At 38.8% G+C, this 22,500-nt stretch overlaps 1 protein-coding gene across 8 annotated transcripts in view; it reads right to left on the bottom strand.

Annotated features, from left to right (window-relative positions):
- SYNCRIP (synaptotagmin binding, cytoplasmic RNA interacting protein) overlaps nucleotides 1–22,500 on the bottom strand; it is a 31,896-nt gene that overhangs the window by 8,092 nt on the left and 1,304 nt on the right. For 4 of the 8 annotated variants that reach the window (XM_014535859.1, XM_005861514.2, XM_005861515.2 and 1 more), the window contains exons 2-10: nucleotides 21,573–21,732; nucleotides 20,721–20,839; nucleotides 20,487–20,594; nucleotides 16,961–17,074; nucleotides 16,685–16,861; nucleotides 7,611–7,746; nucleotides 5,285–5,490; nucleotides 3,152–3,301; nucleotides 2,735–2,856 (exon numbers count right to left, since the gene is read on the bottom strand). In XM_014535859.1, the coding sequence (XP_014391345.1) occupies nucleotides 2,735–2,856; nucleotides 3,152–3,301; nucleotides 5,285–5,490; nucleotides 7,611–7,746; nucleotides 16,685–16,861; nucleotides 16,961–17,074; nucleotides 20,487–20,594; nucleotides 20,721–20,839; nucleotides 21,573–21,720 (1,280 nt within the window). In that variant the 5' untranslated portion in view covers nucleotides 21,721–21,732. Of the gene's footprint in view, nucleotides 1–2,734; nucleotides 2,857–3,151; nucleotides 3,302–5,284; nucleotides 5,491–7,610; nucleotides 7,747–16,684; nucleotides 16,862–16,960; nucleotides 17,075–20,486; nucleotides 20,595–20,720; nucleotides 20,840–21,572; nucleotides 21,733–22,337; nucleotides 22,361–22,500 lie in introns of those variants that run through there. The other 4 variants (XM_005861518.2, XM_005861517.2, XM_005861513.2 and 1 more) reach the window with 3 other exon arrangements.

Here is a 22,500-nt window from a genome sequence, read left to right as displayed (position 1 = left end):
GCTCTGATGCCCTTTGGAAAAAAAATCTTTGTGGCTAGATCTAAGTTATCACTACTATTTAATGGCAAACATATGCAGCTGTGAGGGGAAAAACAAATCTGTAAATTTTAGTTTCAAAGTTATTTAAGAGAAAACATTAAAAAAATCAACATATGCTTAGATACTATCTAAAAAGGCTAAATATCCTTAATATTCCAATTCAATTCCCAATAGTACAGTACAATTTTACGTAGTTCTTTACAACTTAGAAGCATTTATCATTTTATTTGAACCTCTGATAATCCAAAAAAAATGAGTAAAAAGTACTTCATATGGGAATAATTCACTCTTGATTATGTTTATTCATCCTGTATTTTACACTCAATTCATTAAGGTCCTGTTCCAACTGAATTATTAAAAAATGCTACTATTGTTCATTTTGTTGCACTGTGATGAATGTCTTAACAATTGATAAATTACCTTATTCTGTCTCTAAATATATGACAACAGCATTCAGTCGTGCAGTGATTCCAAATTGTGGATAATTTTGCCCCCAGGGGACATTTGGTAAGGTCTAAAGACATTTTTAGCTGTCACAATTTGGGGGAGGTGCTACTGACATCTAGTGGGAAGAGGCCAAGGATCCTATAGTGCACAAGACAGCCTTCATAACCAAAAATTAGCCAGCACAAAATGTAAATAATTGTAGTACAAACTAAAACCCTGGTATAGTGAATAAGAGCGATAACCCTGCAGCAAGACTGCCTTGGTTCAAATCCAGTTCCACTACTTACTAGCTGTGTAGACTAACCTTGGGCAAATTGACCTCTGTGCCTGTTTCCTCATCTCAAACTGGGTAACAGAGTACTCAACTCAAAGGAACACAATGAAGAGTAAATAGGAATGTATGCTGTAGTTTTTTAAATAAAATAAAAAAATCACTGAATGACTACAGCAAGTTAAAGTGCAAGCATCACAGGCAGTCAATCCCTTTGACCTGTTCTCCTTTTCAAATATTAACAGACATATTGACATTCCCCACCTTGTATTTAGTATCACCCTCCATCTATCAAGTCATAACAGTAGCAGTTGTAATCAGACATTAGATAATCTAGTCTCCTACACTTATATTCTGCCACTACTCCAATAAACCAAAAGCAGTTAACTATCTTCTGAAGGAGATATCAAAGTTTTGTTCATTGCATAGAGTATACTCAGGGGTTTGAGACATAGATCATTAGCTCCCCCCCTTGAAAATCTTTGCTTTTTTCTTTATACTACCACCAAGTATAAAGAACATGTTTCTTTAGTTCTAGAACATATATAGATAGATCACTTAGATAACCATGGTATAAGGCATCTTACATAATTTAATCTGATCCCCTTTTAAAACTGAATACTGAGGCTAAGAACTTGCCAATTTGCATAACTGCACAACCAACTGCAGAAATAGATATAAGTAGAAGCTTCCTACCTCTTCTTTTGTAACCACATAGGGCAATGGACAGAATACTGGCCTGATATATGTATAGAAGTACAATGATTACTGTTCTTGCTATAAATAGCAATAACCCCCCTTTTCATCCTTATAAATCAATTACCAACCAATCATAATAAAAGGCCAGGGGATCATAAGCGTAAAGATCGGAACGACCGACCGCTCGAGCAGTCTCCATGAGGTGCATTGACCACCTCTCGGTCCCCACCCCTTGCCTGCAGGCGAACGGGGGGACCACGAGGAAGCGGGTGAGTGGTGGCAGAGCAGGACTGGGGACTGGCAAGCAGCAGAACGGCTGACCTCTTGGTCCCTCCCCACCGGCCCTTAGGCTGATGGATCAGTGATGGTGAACGGGGGAACTGGGGTGGCAGGAGGACCAGGATGGCTGTCAGGCCGTTCGGATTCCCAGCTCATCCCCAGCTGCTCGGGGGCTCAGGCCAGCAGGAAAGCGAGCTCTGATGACTTCACCTCCATGCTCGAGCACTGGGCCGGCCGCTAATGGAACGCGCTTGCCCGCTCAGGACTGCACATGCTGGCGCCGCCACCGTGTATATCTCTGCCTCGCCCCAGGACAAATTGTGTTAATAAAAAGCATGGGGTCCTGAGACGAGGAGACCTTAGAACAGTGATGGCGAACCTTTTGAGCTCGGCGTGTCAGCATTTTGAAAAACCCTAACTTAACTCTGGTGCCGTGTCACATATAGAAATTTTTTGATATTTGCAACCATAGTAAAACAAAGACTTACATTTTTGATATTTATTTTATATATTTAAATGCCATTTAACAAAGAAAAATCAACCAAAAAAAATAAGTTCGCCTGTCACCTCTGACACGCGTGTCATAGGTTCACCATCACTGCCTTAGAACTTAGAACTTAGTTTCCTTTAAACTAGGCTCCTCTGACCCCCAAATGCCTTTCAAAATTATGCTTCGTTTCTGGACTCCTATTTAATCTACGCACAGCCTTCTCCAGATTTCCTGAACCCTTCTTAATGCTGGAACAAGAACCTCGGCAAGAAATACTTTCACTTATTATATAAATTCCAATTATTTAGAATTATGATTATTTTCACATTATGGTCACTAGCAAGAGCTCAATAAACATTTCTTGAGGTTCTTGGCATTTCTCTGTGCCTCAAAGCTTTCAAGTATTCTTTAAAAGGTAATGACATGTTACGGATCTAACAGGTTTGAACACCACCTATTATTCACCAGTTAATCTACCAACAATTAAAATGTATACAACTTTTACTTACATTTGATTCTTTGCTGCTTGCCTCTGGGCTTTTCTTTCTTTCCTTTTCTGATCTGGTGGCTTAGCAAAAACAATTTCAATATTTTCTCCTTCCAAGTCCTTGCCATTCATTTCTTCCATAGCCTTAAAAAATTAGATATTGATCAATATGAGGCCTTCAAAACAATTATGATCCATTTAAAGTTAAAAAAAATCGTTTAACATTAAAAAGATTAAATAGGTTAGATTTTATTTAAAGATCCAGCTCTTCAACTGATTGTCTTTTTTACTTGGTTTAGTGAGTTACACAATTTGCCAAGGACAATAAAGTATGAGTAGATTACCTGATCAGATTTTCCTTCAATTTTTTAAAAAAACATTCTGATTCTAGGATAAAATAGTCTACTTTACATGCCTATAACAATTCCCCGTTACTTACCTTGACAGCACCATCTCGCTCATCAAAATGAATAAAAGCATAATCTTTTAGTTTCTTCACTCGTTCCAGTTTCCCAAACTGACTAAATGCCTTTTCTAAAATCTCTTCTGTTACAGTATTGGCAAGGTTGCGTACAAACAGCACTTTTACCTGAAATTTAAGAAAAAAACAGAAACTCCCTGTATATTTCCAAAGAGTTCAATTTTCAAAATGCCACCACCCATCCTGCAAAGTTAACTTTAGTCACAATCCATTAGAAGAATATCAGAAATATTTTAAAAAGACTTAAGTTTTCAACTCATTTAGGTATATACCAAGGAGCATGACTGCTGGGCACAAAACTGAATAGACATCTCACCAAAGAACATATACAGAAGGCAAGTAAGCATATGATGAGATGCTCAACATCATGTCATTAGGGAATTACAAATTAAAACAACAGTGAGATACCATTACACACCTATTAGAATGGCCAAAATCCAAAACATTATCACCACCAAATGCTGTTGAGGATATGAAGCAACAGGAACATTGTTGGTGGGAAGGCAAGATGGAATAACCAATTTGCAGAGCAGCTACTTAGAAAACTAAGCATATTTTTACCATATGATCCAGTGATCCAGCAAATTACACTCATTATTTACGCAAATGAGTTGAAAATACATCCACACAAAAACGTGTAGATATGTACAGAATCTTTATTCCTAACTGCCAAAATCTGGAAATAAGAAATCCTTTTGTAGGTGAATGGATAAACTGTGGTACATTCAGACAATGAAATATTATTCAGTGTTAAGAGAAAATGAGCCAAGAAGCCATAACATGGAGAAAACCTTAAATGCATATACCTAAAAGAAGGTAAGCTTTAAAAGCTACATATTGTATGAGTCCAACTATATGACATTTGGGAAAAGGCAAAATTATGGACAATAGAAATATCAATAATTGCCAGTGGTTAGAAGGGAGGAAAGGATGAATAGGCAGATCAAGGAGATTCCTAAGGCAGTGAAACTATTCTGTATACTACAGAGGTAAATACAGTCATACATTTATCAAACCTGAAGAATGTACAAACACCAAGAGTGAATTCTAATGCAACCTATGGATTTTGAGTTATAAAAGACCACATACTCAGTATTTATTAAATTAGTAATTATTTTGCAACCAAAATGGAAGTGGTTATGTCCTAAAAATGTGAATACCATGCCCTCTGAAATGGCTGCTGACCATCTAACACTCAACACAGGTGGTTAAAACTAATTAAGACCTGCTTTAAAATCTACTTAGCTGAAGGGAAGAGTGAGTGCTCAAAATATTAAGATAAATTCTTTCAATCCTGAAAGCTCTTAACAGTATAATTATAAAATGTGATCTTTTTAGCTAAGGAACATTATCACTTGCTTCTAAAATACTCGAAATAGCATCCAAATTTCTTTATCTAAAGTGCTAACCCAGTGAGAGCTTAATAGCCAGGGGAAAAAAGAATCCTAGATAGCTTCTGTCCTCTAAACCTCTTATCCTTTCATAATATTCACAGTTCTGGCATTTCATTAGTGTCTTGATTTTAGGGAGATTCTTAAAAGACAAAGGGTACAATAACCTAACTGCAAACTGCATTACTGAGTAAAGGATTAATTCAAGAGATGTTGGTTCTCATAGAATGTCTTAACTGACTGCTGAAGCAAGATACCTAATAATAGCTAAACCTTGTAACTGCAGCAGCTCGGCTAAAGCCAATACAGTTCACTATTTTTAGGAGTAGGACTTCTGAACAAAAACTATGTAAGCTAATGGTGCCATTCTCAAAAACTCAAAGAAATTACTCTTAGAATCCACACAAAAATGGAAGCAAACTATCTCCACAGCCATGTAGGCTAACTACTTCATCATGAACATGACAACTATACAATTATTACCAAGTGCTCCATGAACAAATTTCTATACTCACTTTCCATGCATTTAATACTTATTTATTCTTACTAAAGAACACTTCTCTTTTTAAAAAAATATTGTTCAAAGAAAGTACACAATGGTTTTGTAAGTCATTCCTCCCCTGCCCCCACCCGTTTCTAAAGCCTTCCCCTCCCACTACCAACCCCTTTAAAAGATTTGTTTAAACTTGACTATCATTACCTTTGCCATAACCTCGGGATCAGGATCTTCTATAGGATCGGCCCATTCAACAGTTCCAACATTTCCCCAAACCTTGACTTTACCACTCATTAACCTACGCCTTGCCTGAGCAGCTGTTTTGTGATCTTCATATTCAAGAAAGCAAAAGCCTCTGTTTTTTTTCTTGTCGTCTGGTTGATGGTATAAAATGACGTCTGTAAGACCCTCTGAAAGTAAGTAACCATTCCAGAAAAATTAGATAAAATAACAAGAACAAGTAGATCAAATGATTTATTTTTCTAATAATACATGAATATCAAAATAAAAAATAATCACTTATCTTTACAGGGGACTCTCCAGATAATTTACCTTTGCACAACACTTTACAAGTGTTCAAAAACATATGTGTACACACACACACACACACACACACATATATATATATATAAAATTAGATCTAAGGACAAATCTGCTTCCATTAATGAGGCATAAAATCTTTACATAGCTGCTTTAGGAAAATGGCAGTATAGGTCAGATATGGTTACACATTTTTCTTATCATGCAAGTAAACACCTCAATTTTCTGAAATTACTCTTTTCTAGCCTCAGATATTGATTAGCTTTATTTAAAAGGAAATAGGATATATTACTTACTAATAATAGAATTTCAAAAGTTCCTGGAGACTAATAGACTGATCATTTATTTGTTCAACATTCTAGGCAGACAAAAATGTTTTAATGAAAGCACCCTGTCATTTGGAAATGATTATAAAAATTGCTTTACAGCTCAAAGAAATAGTACAATACTGACAATGTATAATCTCTGCTTATAGCAAGAGTATCCACACTAATAAGAGAAACATGCAAAATGGTGTCACTCCACTACGCTCACCAGCCAACCAGGATGACTATGCAAATTAATCCAACAAAGATGGCAGTTAATTTGCATACACAGGCCGGGAGCGAAGACTGAAGGCTCCAGCAGGAGTGAAGACTGAAGACTGAAGAGGCTTGGTTTCTCCCCTGCGGCCACAGCAGAGAAGCCAAGCCTCGCTGCAGCCACAGCAGAAAATCCTAGCCTCGAAGCGCCGCTGCGGCCAGAGGGGAGAAGCCTAGCCTCGAGGCTTGGCTTCTCCGCTGCAGCCGGAACAAAGACCTGGGTCCCAGGTGGAGGAAAACAGGGGACTATTGCGCTATTGCGCGAATCTTCGTGCAACGGGCTTCTAGTCTATATATATAAAAGCCTAAGCAACTGTTACCACCGGATGACCAGATGACCAGCTGGTAGCTATGATGCACACTGACCACCAGGGGGCAGACACTCAACACAGGAGCTGCTGCTGGTGGTCAGTGCCTTCCCACAACCTCCTGCAGCTGGCCAACCTCCTACAGTCCCTCCCCCTGGCCAGCTGGCCCTGATCAGCCCTGACTGGGACTGGGTGAGACGGCCCAATCAGCCCCGATTGCCGGTCAGGCCAAGGGACCCCACCCGTGCACAAATTCATGCACCAGGCCTCCAGTTCATATAATAAAAGCCTAATATGCAAATTGTCCCCTTGACCCAGAGCTCAACCAGGGGGCGGGGCCTGCTGGCCAACCGCCCACACCTTCTCCTCCCTCCCCCGGCCCTGGGAGGAAGAGAGGCCAAAGCCAGCAGCCGCTAGAGACACTACCCGTGTGCAAATTTCATGCACTGGGCTTCTAGTTATTCCTATAATGTGGAAAAATCAAATCATTACACATCTAACAACCCTACTAAGAGCGTCAACTACCACCTAAAAATGTATACTAACACCCAAAGAAATATAATCTTCCAAAAACAGGATGTACAATAATGATTCTCAAGATAGTTCAAATCCCAGTTGCATTCCTTAGTAACTACTAACATTCAGCAAATTATTTCCCTAAACCCTTTGTCCCTGTTTTCCTTATCTGAAAAAGTCACCTATCTCACCCTGACCAGTGTGGCTCAATGGATAGAACATTGCCCTCACAGGGAAGGGTGATGGGTTAGATTCCAGGTCAATGGCACGTACCTGGGTTGCAGGTTCAATGCCCAACATGTGCAGGAGACAACCAATCGATGTGTCTCTCTCACACTGATGTTTCGCTCTCCTTCTCCCTCCTCACTCCCTTCTAAAAAAAAAAAAATAATGGAAAAAATATCCTCTAGTGAGGATAACAAAAATAAAAATAAAATAAAAAGTTACCTATCTCACTACCTATGGTTGTAGTGAGAACACAATGAGTCAATAAATGTAGTGTTTAATACAGTGCTTGTCACATAGAAGTATGCATTTAGCTTCAGTAGTAAAAGTTGTACCTCCTTCCAAATAAATCCAACTTACCTGTTACTTTGCTAAATTCTTCAAGAATCTGTTCCTTGGTTTTACTCTTAGGAATAGAGCCCACAAAAAGCCTATTATTGGCAACCGAGATGCAGACACCAATGTGTTTTCCAGAACGAATTTCATGATTATTATACTGAAAGAGGAAAAAATACACCCGTTTTTAAAATACTCATAATATTCAGTAAGTGCTCATTGTAGAAAGATATGCATATCCCATACACAAATACAAAATCTTTTAGACAAATTAAAATGTCAACACTATGTTTCTCAAGTGTTTATCCTTTAAAAAGTAGTTATGCCCAACTGGCATGGCTCAGTGGTTGAGCATCAACCTATGAACCCGGAGGTCACAGGTTCGATTCCAGTCCAGGTTGTAGGCTTGATCCCCAGTATGGGGTGTGCAGGGGGCAGCTGACCAATGATTCTCTCTCATCATTGATGTTTTTATCTCTCTCCCCCTCTTCTTTCCTCTCTGAAATCAATAAAAATATATTTATTTTGCTTAGCATAATGTTCTCCAGGTCCATCCATGCTGTTATAAAAGGTAAAAGTTCTTTCATTTTTACAGCAGCATCGTATTCCATTGTAAAGATAAACCACAGTATTTTAATACACTCATCTGCTGATGGGCACTTAGGCTATTTCCAAATCTTAGCTGTTGTAAATTGTGCTATCAACAATAAAGAATTAAACACACACACACACACACACACACACATTTTTAAAAGTTACCATGGCCCAGCCAGTATTGCTCAGTGGTTGAGCATCGACCTATGAACCAGGAGGTCCTGGTTCGATTCTGGGTCAGGGCACATGCCAGGATTTCAGGCTCAATCCCCAGTAGGGGGAGTGCAGGAGGCAGCCAATCAATGATTCTCTCTCCCTTATCATTGATGTTTCTATCTCCCTCTTCCTCTCCCTCCCTCTCTAAAATCAATAAAAATATATATTTTTAAAAAGTTACCATGAAGGCACTGTACAAGGAAATTATAATCTGAGACAGATATGAAGATTAAACTGATAAGACACAATAAACAAGTTTTAAATTAAATTAATGGAAAAAAATTGTCAAGACCTTGAAATTTAGTAAACTTGATAAACTAGGAATCAGGTCTGTAGCAGCTTAAATACAAAATAGTTGATTCCAGAATCCTTTAATTACTATTTATACTTAAACCCATCCTGCCAACCAGTTGTCCTCATGCAAGGGAAACTGATTCAAATACCAGCAAGCTTTCTGCCTTTCTATAAACCAACACCTAAATTTATTTTTCCATCCCCCCCTTAATCTCTTACACCAAATAGCAATAATGAATTTTTGGCTTCAAATACTTAAGTCTAAAAGGGAGAATCTTGTTAGTCTAAATCCAACTCTACTCCCCCACCCCCAGTTAAATTTTATTAAGCCTGAAATAAAGTTGGAGGAAAAACAAGTGGATTGTAGTAATTACAAAACTACAGTAAAAAGTACTTAATCTTCATGTAACCATATCCTGTAGAAGAGTGAAATACTGTAGAGGCAAAACCCAATCTGTCAAAGTGACAAATCAGTGTTAATTACAAACCAAAGTTCAAAAGTATTCAAGTTATCTGGAAAAGTGGATTATATATATATTACATAGTTAAAACCACATCAAAATTTCAAGGTAGTAATAATGGTGTCAGCAGCAACAATAATTATTGATTAATCCTCCTCCACATCTGGCCTCAATATCTACCTTAAATGACATACAAGTGAAGCTATACAAACTAAAGAATCAACATGAATTTCCATACAACTTATAGACCCAGCGTGGTGGCAAAAGTAAAACCACCCTTCTCTCCCTATTATTCCCATTCTTAAATAACAGGTATATGAAAAGAAAGCATACATTAAGTCAGAAAATAGATCTCTTCCTATCCCTTTCCCCACCTCCAGATATTCAAAATTTAACATAATGCTCAAACACCCTTCCTTCAGTTCAGAATAGTTGTACTTCCAAACCCACCTACTCTGTTCACTCTACACAAGTCTGTGGTCATTATGAACCCAGGATTCTCTCTACTTATTCCAGAGACAATTTTTTTTTTTTTTTTTTGCCTATTGAAAAAACACACACACAACTCTCAAAGGCTTCCCATCACCAAAAAGATAAAGTTCAAATACCTGTACATTATAAGTCCATCTTAAATGCCTTAATCTCCACAATACTATAATCTTAGCTATTTACATCATTTCTCAAACAACTTTCATACTGCTAACCAAGCCTCTGAATAAAACGCTTTCCCTGAAACTTCCACCATCCAAACTCCTCTGCATACTTGTAGATTTGAGCTCAACCATGAGAATACCCTACATCCCGAAATCCTATAAAGGTCAACAAAAGCACCCTTCTATGTTAATATAGACCAATAGTTATCAACAGGAGTCATTTTTGACTCCCAGAGGACATTTGACAATGTCTAGAGACTATTTTGGTTGTCAACTAGGATTGTGAGCCTTGCTGCTGGTATTTAATGGATAGGCAGAGGTCAGAGACATTACTAAACATACTGCAATTCACAGGATAGCCCAGCATTTAGAAAAAATTATCTGCTCTATGAGGCTGAAAAATCATGCCACAGACCGTTTTCTCATAGTGTTTACATTCTATTTATACCAAAAACCTCTTAAAAGTAGAAATATATGGGTTACCTGCAAATAGTAGTTATGGCTGAATCCATTATTGCATGAGATTACAGACAAGTAAACTACAATATCCTATTTCACAAATAAGTTCACCTAATACAATAAACTGTTTTCGGCTATGTATATTTCCTAGATTTTTATCATCTAGCATCAAATAGGTTAGTGCAAATCAATGGCTTTCAATTTGGTCATTTCATCTTTTTTAACTCCAGGAGTTGACAAAAACAATTAAAATATTAAAAAAAAAAAAAAGGAAGGGAAGGAAATACAAAGTGTTTAAAGGGAGAAACAGGAGTTATTTTGAAGATGACAGGATTTGGTATAGCTTTCCCTTTTATATTTTTTTCCCCCCAAATGTTCTAAGAGCAGGAACTGTTTAAGAAAATACTTGTGTGTGATTTTAATTTTACAAAAAAAAATTTAATTACTGGTTATACCACTTCCATCAATATTTATAATGCTGCTTCAAAGTAGTAATGAGTGTTCCATTATGGACAGAAGAAAAAGTTCTTCCCTTCCAATCCATTATCATGAGCCCTGCTATGTTTAATCAAGGCAGGGTAGGCAGAAGGTATATTTAGGATGGCTGTGGATGACATGAAGATTTAACAGGATTTATAAAGTAAACTATAACACCATATTATTTTACTAAAAAAAAAAAGACTTGAAACAAGGACAGCTAGCATAAAGAGCAGCGGTTCTCAACCTGTGGGTCGCGACCCCTTTGGCGGTTGAACGACCCTTTCACAGGGTCGCCTAAGACCATCCTGCATATCAGATATTTACATTACGATCCATAACAGTAGCAACATTACAGTTATGAAGTAGCAACGAAAATAATTTTATGGTTGGGTCACAACATGAGGAACTGTATTTAAAGGGCCAGAAGGTTGAGAACCACTGCTATAGAGAGTAAACTGGCTCTCCAGTGAAAGTAAGTCACTAAGGAACAAAGATCCTCTGAGCATACTGTTCAAGTAAAGCAAAGGTACTAGAAACAAACATTTAAACAATGTCCCATTTCCCACATGAAGATTAAGCATGCACTTTCATATATATATGAATTGCTTAACTTTCCTAATTTTTCAGTTTTAAAGACCAATCAATCATCGTAAATTCAAAAATAAACTTCACATCCCAGCTGGATGACAGTGAGTTAGATAGTAGAAAGGCATTACAATAATCTCTCAAGAGAGAGTCTAATTTGCTGATAAACCCAACTCTCAAGTGTTAGTATATCAGAACACTATGACGGTTTCATAATTTTTAAAAAGTGAGGTCTTTCTAAACTCTTCTAGAAAAGTGGGCACTGATGTTAAGTTTTAGAATCTAGCTTTCAGATCCAGTACCACAGTGAGATGACCAAATAAAATAAAGATGAATTTTGAACATTAATCAATGCAATTTCAGTATTTTAAACACCAAAACAGTTGTACGGTCTGGAACATTTCTGTCATCTAGGCTCAAAATAACAAGTCATTTTTCATTTCCTCATAGCCAGTCATAAATCCCCAGAAATTTAGCAATCTCAGATTTGGAATCTGATCCAGAAGTGGATGTTCAGTCCTAACTCTTCTTATAGCAGCAAAGCCATTAACCTGCAAGCTTGTCTACTTTATTTTTTAAACATTTAATTACAAAGTCTTCTTTACATACTTAACCAAAATTTACTTCCTCAAAATTCTACAATAACTCTATTTTCTCCCCCAAATGACAGCACTTCATTTATCTGCACACAATGCTCAAGACTCAATCGTTTTCTATATGCTTGATTAATAATCACTCCTTCCCTGATATTGGCAAACTAAAGTGCCTCCTAGAGTGTCACCAAATAGTGACATCCATAACATAATATTGTAGATGCAGACTGAGACTGAGGAGTTTATAATAAGCTAAAGACTATTACTAATCTTCCATTTCTAGACACCATGCCTCTATAACATGTAGTCCATGATTACCTTAGCTTATTTGGCAACTATTCCACATTGCTGACTCACACTACAGCTTCCATGTGATATTAGTTGTATAGAACTTGTCTTTTGTCCTTAATTCCATCTTGCTGGTGTGAACTATCTGTCCACCAAAATCTTTTGACATCCTGATATTGTCATCCAAGCCATTTATCACTTCATGCAGACTCAAGTCACCAAACATGTCAAGGACAGTCGAACTACACCCTTATTTACTTCACTGGAAAAAAATCAGAACCAACAATACACCACTGACTATTATTTCTCCCTTCAAAATCTTTAATCTCTCTCCTTTATATTGCTGCCTCTCTCCTGGCCTTTGTTCTCTTCACCCAAACATCCGTCACTGTTCTGCCATTTATATCATGCTACCCATACCAAGGCTCAACATTTTAATGGCAACTTAGCCCAGCAATCATGACTAATGCCTTTATACAAGTTTCATCTCCTACTTCTTTCCACCAAACACACTTGCTTTAACTAGAGTCACCACCTATTTCCTTCACTGTCCTGCTCAAGCCTCTTTATCACAAAGCCTTCTCTAAGCAATCTATCCTTTCATCCCTCAGTTACCCTTGGAACCATCTGCATCTACTTCCATTGTAAATTAGCCTCACATGTCCTGGAAACGCTCAAGTCATGAGCTGAATCAAACTACCTTGTAAGCCCATAATAAAAATTTTCATGATAAGTCCACTAAATATTTGCTAAACTGCTACTAAAATATTTTTGTGGAGCTATCTTGTCAGCTGCATTCATCAAAATGGCTGTGCACATGTTACAGTGGTATACAACCACTTTGGTAAAACCGTCAGTAGTTATAAAACCATTAACTTTAAATATGCAAATAGAGATCAACCATTTCAGTGTTTGTAACACAGGCACTATTAGTATTTTCAGCAGGACTTTTCCATTACACAGGGGTGGGCAAAAGTAGGTTAAAATACCAGCCATCGTTACCTAAAAGATAAATCATAAGTAAGGATATAAAATAATAACAATATTAATACAAATAAGTAATACAATAAATATATTATACAAGAGTAAACTCTGTTTAGAGAACTCACAACTATAAACCTACTTTTTCCCACCCTGTATAGGACTGTAATGGGCATTGCAACGCCAGTGGCCTTAAGCTCCAATCCTAGTACCATACCACAAATACATACACACACTTGCCTGCTCTTCCTCCTGATCTTTGTGACAATGCCAACCATTACATCTACTTCCAAATACTCCCCAGGGGGTGAGAGGAAAAGCTTCACCACCACCACCATCCCCCATAATCTACAATAATCCCCTTGACTGAAGGTAGCACAGAATAAATCACTGCAAATGGAAACTAGAAAACCTTTCAATAGAAAAATGGCCCATAGCTAATACAGGAATATTATAAATTCTAGGGTCATAAATAATGGATTAGATGACACTGGCCTGCCAGTCAGGTTATTTATCCAGGATCTACTGCATAGTGGCACTGTTCTGACAGGGAACACAGCCCTGGCCAATGTGGCTCAGTTCGTTAAGCACAATCTTGTACACTGAAGACTTGCTAGTTCAATTCCTGGTCAGGAAAAGTGGTGCCTGTGGGAGGCAGCAGATTAATGTTTCTCTCTCACATCACTGTTTCTCTCTCTCCCTTCCTCTCTCTAAAATCAATAAAAACGTATTTTTTAAAATACAGAAATAAATGTCAGGGAATACGGGGGGAAAAGAGCTTATATCCTGATGATGAGACATAAGCAAATAACTTATACAGTCAAGAAATAATTTTAAGTACATCTAAGCATTCTATTTTATCAAGTTCATAATACCATTATGGGGCAACTGGGTGCTTGGTGCTCAAAGTCAGAAAAGGCCTTCTAAGAAGACTTGATAAGAAGGCAGCAGTCGTGATAACTGGTTGAAGTGTTAAAAAGCAGGACAGCAGAAGGTAACCTTGAGATGGAAATAGAGCTTATGTGCAGGACAAAAATGGCAAAGTATGGATGGAAGGATAATAAAGAGTAAGAGGAGAAAGGTTAAGAAGAAACTTGAAAAAAAAAGAAACTTGGGAAGATAGGACCTCTTTTGGAAACCATTATTAGAGTTTTCAGCATGGGAATGTTTGTGATCTAATCTATGTTGCTGAATGGTTAAAACTGCAAAGAAGCAATAAAGAGCAGTGAGACTAACTAGGAGGATTCTATGAAGAGTACCTTAGACTAGGATGACAGCAGTGAAGATACTGTTGCCTTAATTTGTTGTATCTAGTTAACAATAGGCACTCCTAAGCAAACCTAGTATCAAACTAAAGCAGTATGACCTCAGCAAGCCACCCAGCCAATTTACTCTTCTGCAAAAAGAAAATAATTCCATGTACCTTGAAGAATGGGTTGAGATGGTACGCTATATAATAAAAGCCTAATATGCTAAGTGTCCAGTCATCCATTCAACCAACCAAAGTGTAATATGCTAATGATATGCTAAGGCCGCTCAACTGTTCGCTATGATGTGAACTGACCACCAGGGGGAAGACGCTTCGACTATTAGTTTAGCTTGCTGCTGGGGGTACTACGGCCGATCCGGATCTAGACTGAGCAAAACTGGCCGGACATGCCGTGGAGCCCACCCACAGTCCCTCCCCACCCTGATTGTGCACTGGTGGGATCCCTAGGCCTGGCCTACGCCCTCTCGCAATGCAGGACCGCTTGGGGGATCAGAGAGCTGGTTTCGCCCGATCCCACAGGTCAGGCTGAGAGACCTGGGCCTCTATTTTAAAGATAAAAATTTGTGCAAATAGCACAGCTCCTATGAAGCATTCAGATGGTAGTTATTATTCACTTTTCCACAAATTTAGTTCTAAATTATCACTATTTGGGGATGAATTTTTTATTCCCCAAAATCCAAGGCAGATATTGGCCGAAAATGAGGTCATTTAAGTTTGCAGTCACTTCTAACTCCATGCCTCTTCAGCAATTAATGTCAATTAACCCATTTTTACAAATAATTCAGGGGCAAATTTAAAATCTACAGTGCTTTTATTTAATCTATGGAGGAAATTCATTGCTGCATTGCCCTAACTGGTTTGGCTCAGTGGATAGAGCATTGGCCTGCAGACTGAAGGGTCCGGTCCCGGGTTCAATTCCAGTCAAGGGCACATGCCCAAGTTGCAGGCTCAATCCCCAGTAGGGGGCGTGCAGGAAGCAGCCGATCAATGATTTTCTCTCATCATTGATGTTTCCTCTCCTTCCTCTCTGAAATTAGTAACACACACGCACGCACGCACACAGGCACGCACACACCAACCTCATGCAAATCAACTTGAGTTTTGTATTTTAGAATTTTTAATTTCCTCAAAAATCTAGTCCCTTCTTTTACTGCTAAATTAAGGCAAGTCTCCCAATTTTACTATCACCATAATCCTAGTCATGGTGAAGCATCCTTTATAAAAATACCACTATCACTAAGAATATATTTTAAAAGCACCAAAATAAAATGCCAAACCTCCTATTCACCAGACAGTAGTCCTTATATAATAAAGAGCTAATATGCTAATTAGACCAAATAGCCAACAGACATTCTGGATGAAGCTGGGGCTGCGAGGGCCAGCCAAGGCTTTGAGGGGCTGCAAGGGCTGGCCAGGACTGCGAGGGCCAGGCCCCTTGCACGAATTTCGTGCATCAGGCCTCTAGTAAAAAATAAGTATGGCCCAGCCAGCGTGGCTCAGTGGTGGAGCATTGACCTATGAACCAGGAGATCACGCAGGGTTCGATTCCCAGTCGGGCCACATGCCCAGGTTGCGGACTTGATCCCCAGTGTGGGACATGCAGGAGGCGACCGATCAATGAGTCTCTCTCATCAATCTTTCTATCGCTCTCCCTCTCTCTAAAAATCAATAAAAATAGTCTTTAAAAAAAATTAACCCTAGCATCTTCAACTATCAAATATAGGAATTTCAGTCACAGAATTTAATAAAACTAGTTTGAAGGAGAGTTATATAAGCCACAATTTAAAACATTAAAATTCTTTTTTAAAAGTTAGAAAAATCACAAGGTCCTCACCTAATAACTTGTATTTTTAAATCAAGCACTGCCACTCACCACAAAATCATTTACTTCATAAACTAGAAATTTATCATCACAATGTTTTTGTGAAATATTTCTGAAAAAGGGATGGCCAAAAACTCTGGGAACCCTACCTACTACAGTTACTTTGTTAAACTTTAACCTTCCTGTAAGTTATAAACAATAATCACTAAGCCAGATGTCTCATAGAATCAGGAATTCTGCCATACTACCATATAGATCCTGAGTCTGATCAAATAACTACACGTGCAAAGAATACTGCTACAGTGTGTACACAGAGAATGTAAAAGACAGGCACAGTCAGAAAAAAAAATGGCTTAAAAGATACTACATGTGAAGACTGAAGGAAAAAACACACAAACTTACCAGTTTAACAGCCTCCTGAGCTGCTTCTTTTGCACAAAAAGTGACAAACGCATAACCTCTATTGAGACCTGTAAGTGGATCCATCATTAGACGAAGATCCCATATAGGTCCAGCTTTCTCAAATAATGGAACAAGTTCATCCTCAAATAGATCTCTTGGGATCTTCCCCACAAAAATCTGTAAATTAAATATGAAGTAAAAACCATGGAGAGTTTCTTTAGGAAACCAGACACCTGTGCATTTACCACAAAAGGTACAAGTTTTTAGTTTCTTTACCTCAGTGCCAACAGAAGGCTGCTGACCTGAATAAACGGAATCTGGAGGTGGTCCCCCATACTTCCTCTGTCCAGTGGTCACATCAAGTGTGTAGCCTGTTCTTTCCAAGAGTGCCTTAAAGAATTCAAATGTCATTAATACATTTAACTCACAAGACCACATTTGCATTTAGCAGTTAAAAATTGAAATAAATATTGTTCAAATTTTCTTCTTTATCTTGGCAACATTCCTACAAACAGGTTTCTGGTGTCTGTTTTAGAATTTCTCCTTTAATATACACTTGTAATAGCCCTAATTTATTGTGAAAAATCTGAAGATCCTGTTCAAATTATTTGCTGGTCTCTAATTACTGAGTGTGCTTAATGAACAACAGGAAACATATTAATCCATCAATAATTTTCAAGGCATGGTGTATCTATTCTAATACCTCCTTAAAAGATGACTGCACCGCCCTGACCAGGTAGTTCAGTTGCTTAGGAGCATTGTTCCAATATGCCAAGGTTGTAGGTTCCATTTCCAGTCAGGGCACATATAAGCAGCAGTCAATGGAAGCATTAATGAGAGCAATCTTATCTAATAAAGCGGGAATATGCAAATTGATCATCAAACCGCAATGGTCAATATGGCCGCGCCCACAGCAGAGGCTGAGTTCCCGTAAGGGGCCTTAAGGAGCAATCAGCAGAGACCTGAGGCTGCATGGCGCTGTGCTAGGGCAGGGGACCTGAGGCCACACCCCCCACCATGCGGGGCTTGACGGCGAACCTCAAGGCATGCTCCTGGCCCAGGGGATCTCAGGCCGTGCACCCCACCCCAGGCCAGAGGACCTGAGGCTGCGACACCCGACTGGCAGGGCTTAATGGGGGACCTCAAGGCGCACACCCCAGCCCAGGCTGGGGGACCTCAGGCCACGGCCCCCCACCCCGGCGAAGGGCCAGGCAACCTGAGGCTACCCCCGACCTGGTGGGGCTTGATGGGGGTGGGGCCAGCCGGGTCTGGATCTAGCCCAATGGGGGTGGAGCCGGCTGGATCTTGGTCTCGGGTGATTTCCAGGCACACGTGGGAGGGCGGGGACTCGACCCTGGTTCCCATGGCTTGCCCCAGACTCTGACAGGAGGAAGATTTTCACACACATTTTACTAATTTTCTTTCATCTCTGACACTTCTATTATAGAGAAAGGGCAAATATCAATATTAAACTATTTCCTCTAATTAATTCCCTTTTAATGTGCACCTAATAGAATCTTTAAAAAAAAAAAAAAGCTGAGTTTAATTCGCTCCTGAAAGAGGAGATGAATGTCACATCTCCCAAACCTGGATTTCTTACCCAATAAATTCCCTATATCCCACACTCCTAGTACACATTGCCATTGTGGGCATTTCACCAGCCTTTATAGAAATTGCACTCCTCAAACTAAGTTATAGTTAAGTCCAAAAACTTAGGAGCTACAGGAAAAACAACCTCTTATTCATTTGACAGTCAATACTTGATAGAATAGCATGGGTCTTTCAGAAAAAATAAAGCCAAATGACTTTGAAATCTTTATAAAATTGTAACAGTGTAAAATAACTTCTACATTTTATCTCTCTGAAAGTGAACTATTAGAATTTACACACTCATATTTACTTAGAGCATTGGGAGTTTCTCTTCATCCCTTATTATAAGCAAAAGTACTAGGAAAGTAGTAGTCCATGGTTAGCCTAAGGAAAAAACCAAGAATTATTCCCCTTCACCATCTCAAACAGCAAAGCACAAAACCAGTTTTCCAAATAATAAAACCAATCTGATAATTAGCTAATAAATTGTGAAATAAAAACACACCAGGCACATAACTTAGCAAAATTCCATTCAATGATTTAGGATCACCTGTCTCTGAAAATGACCAGACACATTTAAGAATTTTCTACTCAAAGAATATTAAGTATTTATGAAGAAATACTGTTAAATGACAAAAACTCTTCTACTCCTAAACTTTAATAAAGCATTATATATTTTAAGCAGTCTTTTTCTATTATACCCAAATGTTTGCTTAAGGGTGCAACATTGGTTAGTAACAAAAATAAACTCAAACCTATTACTATCACATATACTAAACCATTAAATGGCTCTTCTTCCCTTTTTTCCCATATGTAATCCCTGTGCTTCTTATAACTTAATGTTTATATATGGCTCAAATAATACTTTTTATGTCCATCCCTAAAAACAAAAAGGAAAAACTTATTCCTTGTTAACCACCTATAAAAATGCTTCTGCCTTCTCACAATTTAAGTTACAGCAACACTTTAAGCCACTCTTTTCCAAAGATAGAACTGAAAGTCACACAAATTACACTTTAAACTTTTTATAAAATTTTAATAAGTCTAACTCCCAATGTAGATTTAATTACATTGGTAAAATTTCTATGGAAAAATTAGATTTACAGTTCAAACACAATTCACTGACAGCTAGACCTGTGAAAGCCTCAAATTTATGGATGCCCTTAACCACTAGCTCTATATTCAAAGCTTCATTCTTCCCACACCATTAAAACACCACCTAACACCTATACTGTTTTAATAACTGATTTTCTTAAACCATAACTCTTGGTTCAAGAGCACTGGCACACTATATTAAGAACACCAGGTAAGCCCTGACAGTGTAGCACAGTGGTTGAGCGCTGACCCATGTATCAGGAGGTCCTGGTTGGATTCAGGGTCAGGACACATGCCCTAGTTTCAGGCTCTATCCCCCGTAGGGGGCGTGCAAGAGGCAGCCAATCAATGGTTCTATCATAGATGTGTCTACCTCTCTCCCTTCCCTCTTTGAAATAAATGTATTTTTAAAAGAAATCAGTAAAATTAAAAAACAAAAAACACCAGGTTAAAACTAGTATGATCACCACATTTTCTACACAAAAATCAAAACCTAATTGACTTTGAGAACATTTACTATTTCATAGGACCTTAAAAAAAAAACACCTCCCACTCCTAGCCTGTTTTCTCACTTTCATTTCCATGCTGCTTTTAGGAATGAACAAATTAGCCTTAATAACCCATAATACTGAAGGGGAAAGAAGACAGTATTAAAATTCTAAATCCATTTCATTTGAGGGCTTGAGAATCCTAAGAGAAGCAGTCAACTGCTAAATGTACACTCTCCATCAGCATGGGCTGAACTGATCCCCTCCCATTTTGGTTCCACTGTCAGTAACCTGGACTTGCAGATTTTCAAAAACCATCTAAAATATGGTGGATGGACTTTTTTCAATCTTTTATTTAGAATACGAATAGCAAAGGTTTAACATCAGTATAGCTGGGCAACAAAAAAAAACCCTACAACTTTAAGAACAGTGAATTGTTTTAGAAACAGTTAAAGGCAGAAAACTTTTCAAAAACAGTAATTACAAAAAATTCGCAAATTATCTCAGGGTCATTAATTCTCAATAACTTAAAAAAAATCATTTCACATCCATAGAGTATTTAGCAAAGCTATAAAATAGTTAAAAGAACTTTAAAACTGAAGGGAGCAAAGTACTTTTTAAAGACATACCTTAATTTTTGCCTCATCTGGTCCTTTGCTAGAATCCGCTACTTTGGTCCCCTGTTTTTCTCTCTGCCTATAAGTCTTCATGACTCCACATAAAAAGGCACTTTTGTTCTGAAAAGTAATTTTCCAATCCTATTTAATAATTATGTCATCTGTATCTTATTAAATCAAATTTAAACTACATCAAAAGTACTCAAGATTTTTATTCTTTTCACACTGACATTAAATTAGTATTACCTGAACATGAGAGAGATCACTGTCTTTAAACTGCTGAAGAACTGCCAATGCACCGTCTTCATTGAATTCCTTTAAAGCTTCGATAGCTCTTTCATCTAAATCACTATGTGCAACCAGCCCTGGAGAAGAGAAAACTTAATTAGTTGTCAACTTTTAATATTTTTGGAAAGATCTTTTTTGAGTACCAGATTTACCAATAAAGATAGCATGTGTGCCAACTAAGTATTCTTCCATTCCTCTTACCATCTATTTAATGACAAACACATACTTGAGCCATTTTGAAACTGCACTCTGAACTAAAGAAGCCCTCTCAACCACACTTACAATAATGACTCAATTTCTTTTAGACCTTGTTCTCGAAGTCAGATAGTTCTGAATACTAAGTATTTCTACAGTAAATATATAGGCTTACAAATCCTAAAATCAACCAACAAAAACCAAGGCTGACAACTGAACCTCTATCCATTTAAAATAACCACTAGAAAAAGCAAAAGCCACACCAAGACAGACAACCAGTCTACAGTTACCAAATTAATTAGGAAGAATCCTACTATAAAAATACCCCCAAAAGTCACATGGCCTGTTCCCAACAGTTAGCAGCTGTTGCTACCATCATATACTTATCCATCTGGCCAGCCAGCCTTTATTTACCTCCTAACCTTTCTTTCTTCCTTCCCTCCCTCTACTATGTACAGTACACCTTAACCTGCAGTTCACAACTATCACAACAAGGCAAAACAAAACTCCAGTTCCCACACTTATTGGAAACCACAAAAAGTTGCTATTTTAGCTCAAAGCCAGAAATCCAATAGAAAAATTTCATAATGCAATTTTGCAAGTGTTAGTTCTTACCTGCAACGTAAATTTCATCTAGTTTTTCAGCAACTTTCTGTGGTAAACCAGCATCAAGCAATGTCTGAAAATTTTCTGAATGGATAACTGCAGAAGTAGTATCCATGGGCTCTTCAGTACCATTTCCATTAACATGTTCTGTAGCCATGTTTCCAGAGATCTGTTCAAACGCAATAAGCAAAATTAAACTAGGATCTTCAAAAAGGGTAGAGGACAAAATGAGAGCCCCAATCTTTACTTTCTCTACCAAGTTCGACACCAGCCTGGGCCTCCCTTGAAAGAAGCCGTAAAGTCACTATCGCCTGACAAGCCTGATGAGCGAGGGGCAAGAACGGATTCACTTGTTTTTCCTCGACACCACCCCTGCCTCACCTGCTAGCACTCCCTAGGAAAAGCATTACCAATGGAGCCCGATCCGCACGAGGACCAGCCGGCGTGCCACAGGCAGCTGTGCCCGCACAGAGAGCGAGGTGCGTGTGGGTCGAGCAGAGCTCGGCCGTCCCCTCTCCAAGGTAAGCCCCCAAAGTGCGCGCTTTTCCCGCCTGCCGCTTCCAGATCGGTAACAACAGCCAGCGAAGAACAAAGCGCTCACACAAGATACCTTCCCACCCCCCAATTCCTCCACCCTTCACCCCCGCACCCCAGAGCCCGCCCTCGGCTCCACACCCAGAGCGGCAGCCTCACCGCTCAGGGCACTGGGAGCCCATTAGAAACACGTGCTCTGCGCCTGCAAATGTCCTACAACTTCCTCCAACGGAAACCCACCGAGTCCCAGGCCCAGACGGCCGCCACCGGCTCCCAACATCAACCCGAAGCCGCGGTCCGAGCTCCCGGAAAGCATCAGCAGCACAAGCTCACCCCTCAACACCGATGCCGCGTCGGCCACAGGCCACCGGCTCTCCCCGCCCCCCACCCCCACCGTGACACC

This window comes from Myotis brandtii, unplaced genomic scaffold, assembly GCF_000412655.1.
Source record: "Myotis brandtii unplaced genomic scaffold, ASM41265v1 scaffold153, whole genome shotgun sequence".
Taxonomy (NCBI): Eukaryota; Metazoa; Chordata; class Mammalia; order Chiroptera; family Vespertilionidae; genus Myotis; species Myotis brandtii.
This window is presented reverse-complemented; position numbering and strand designations above follow the sequence as displayed.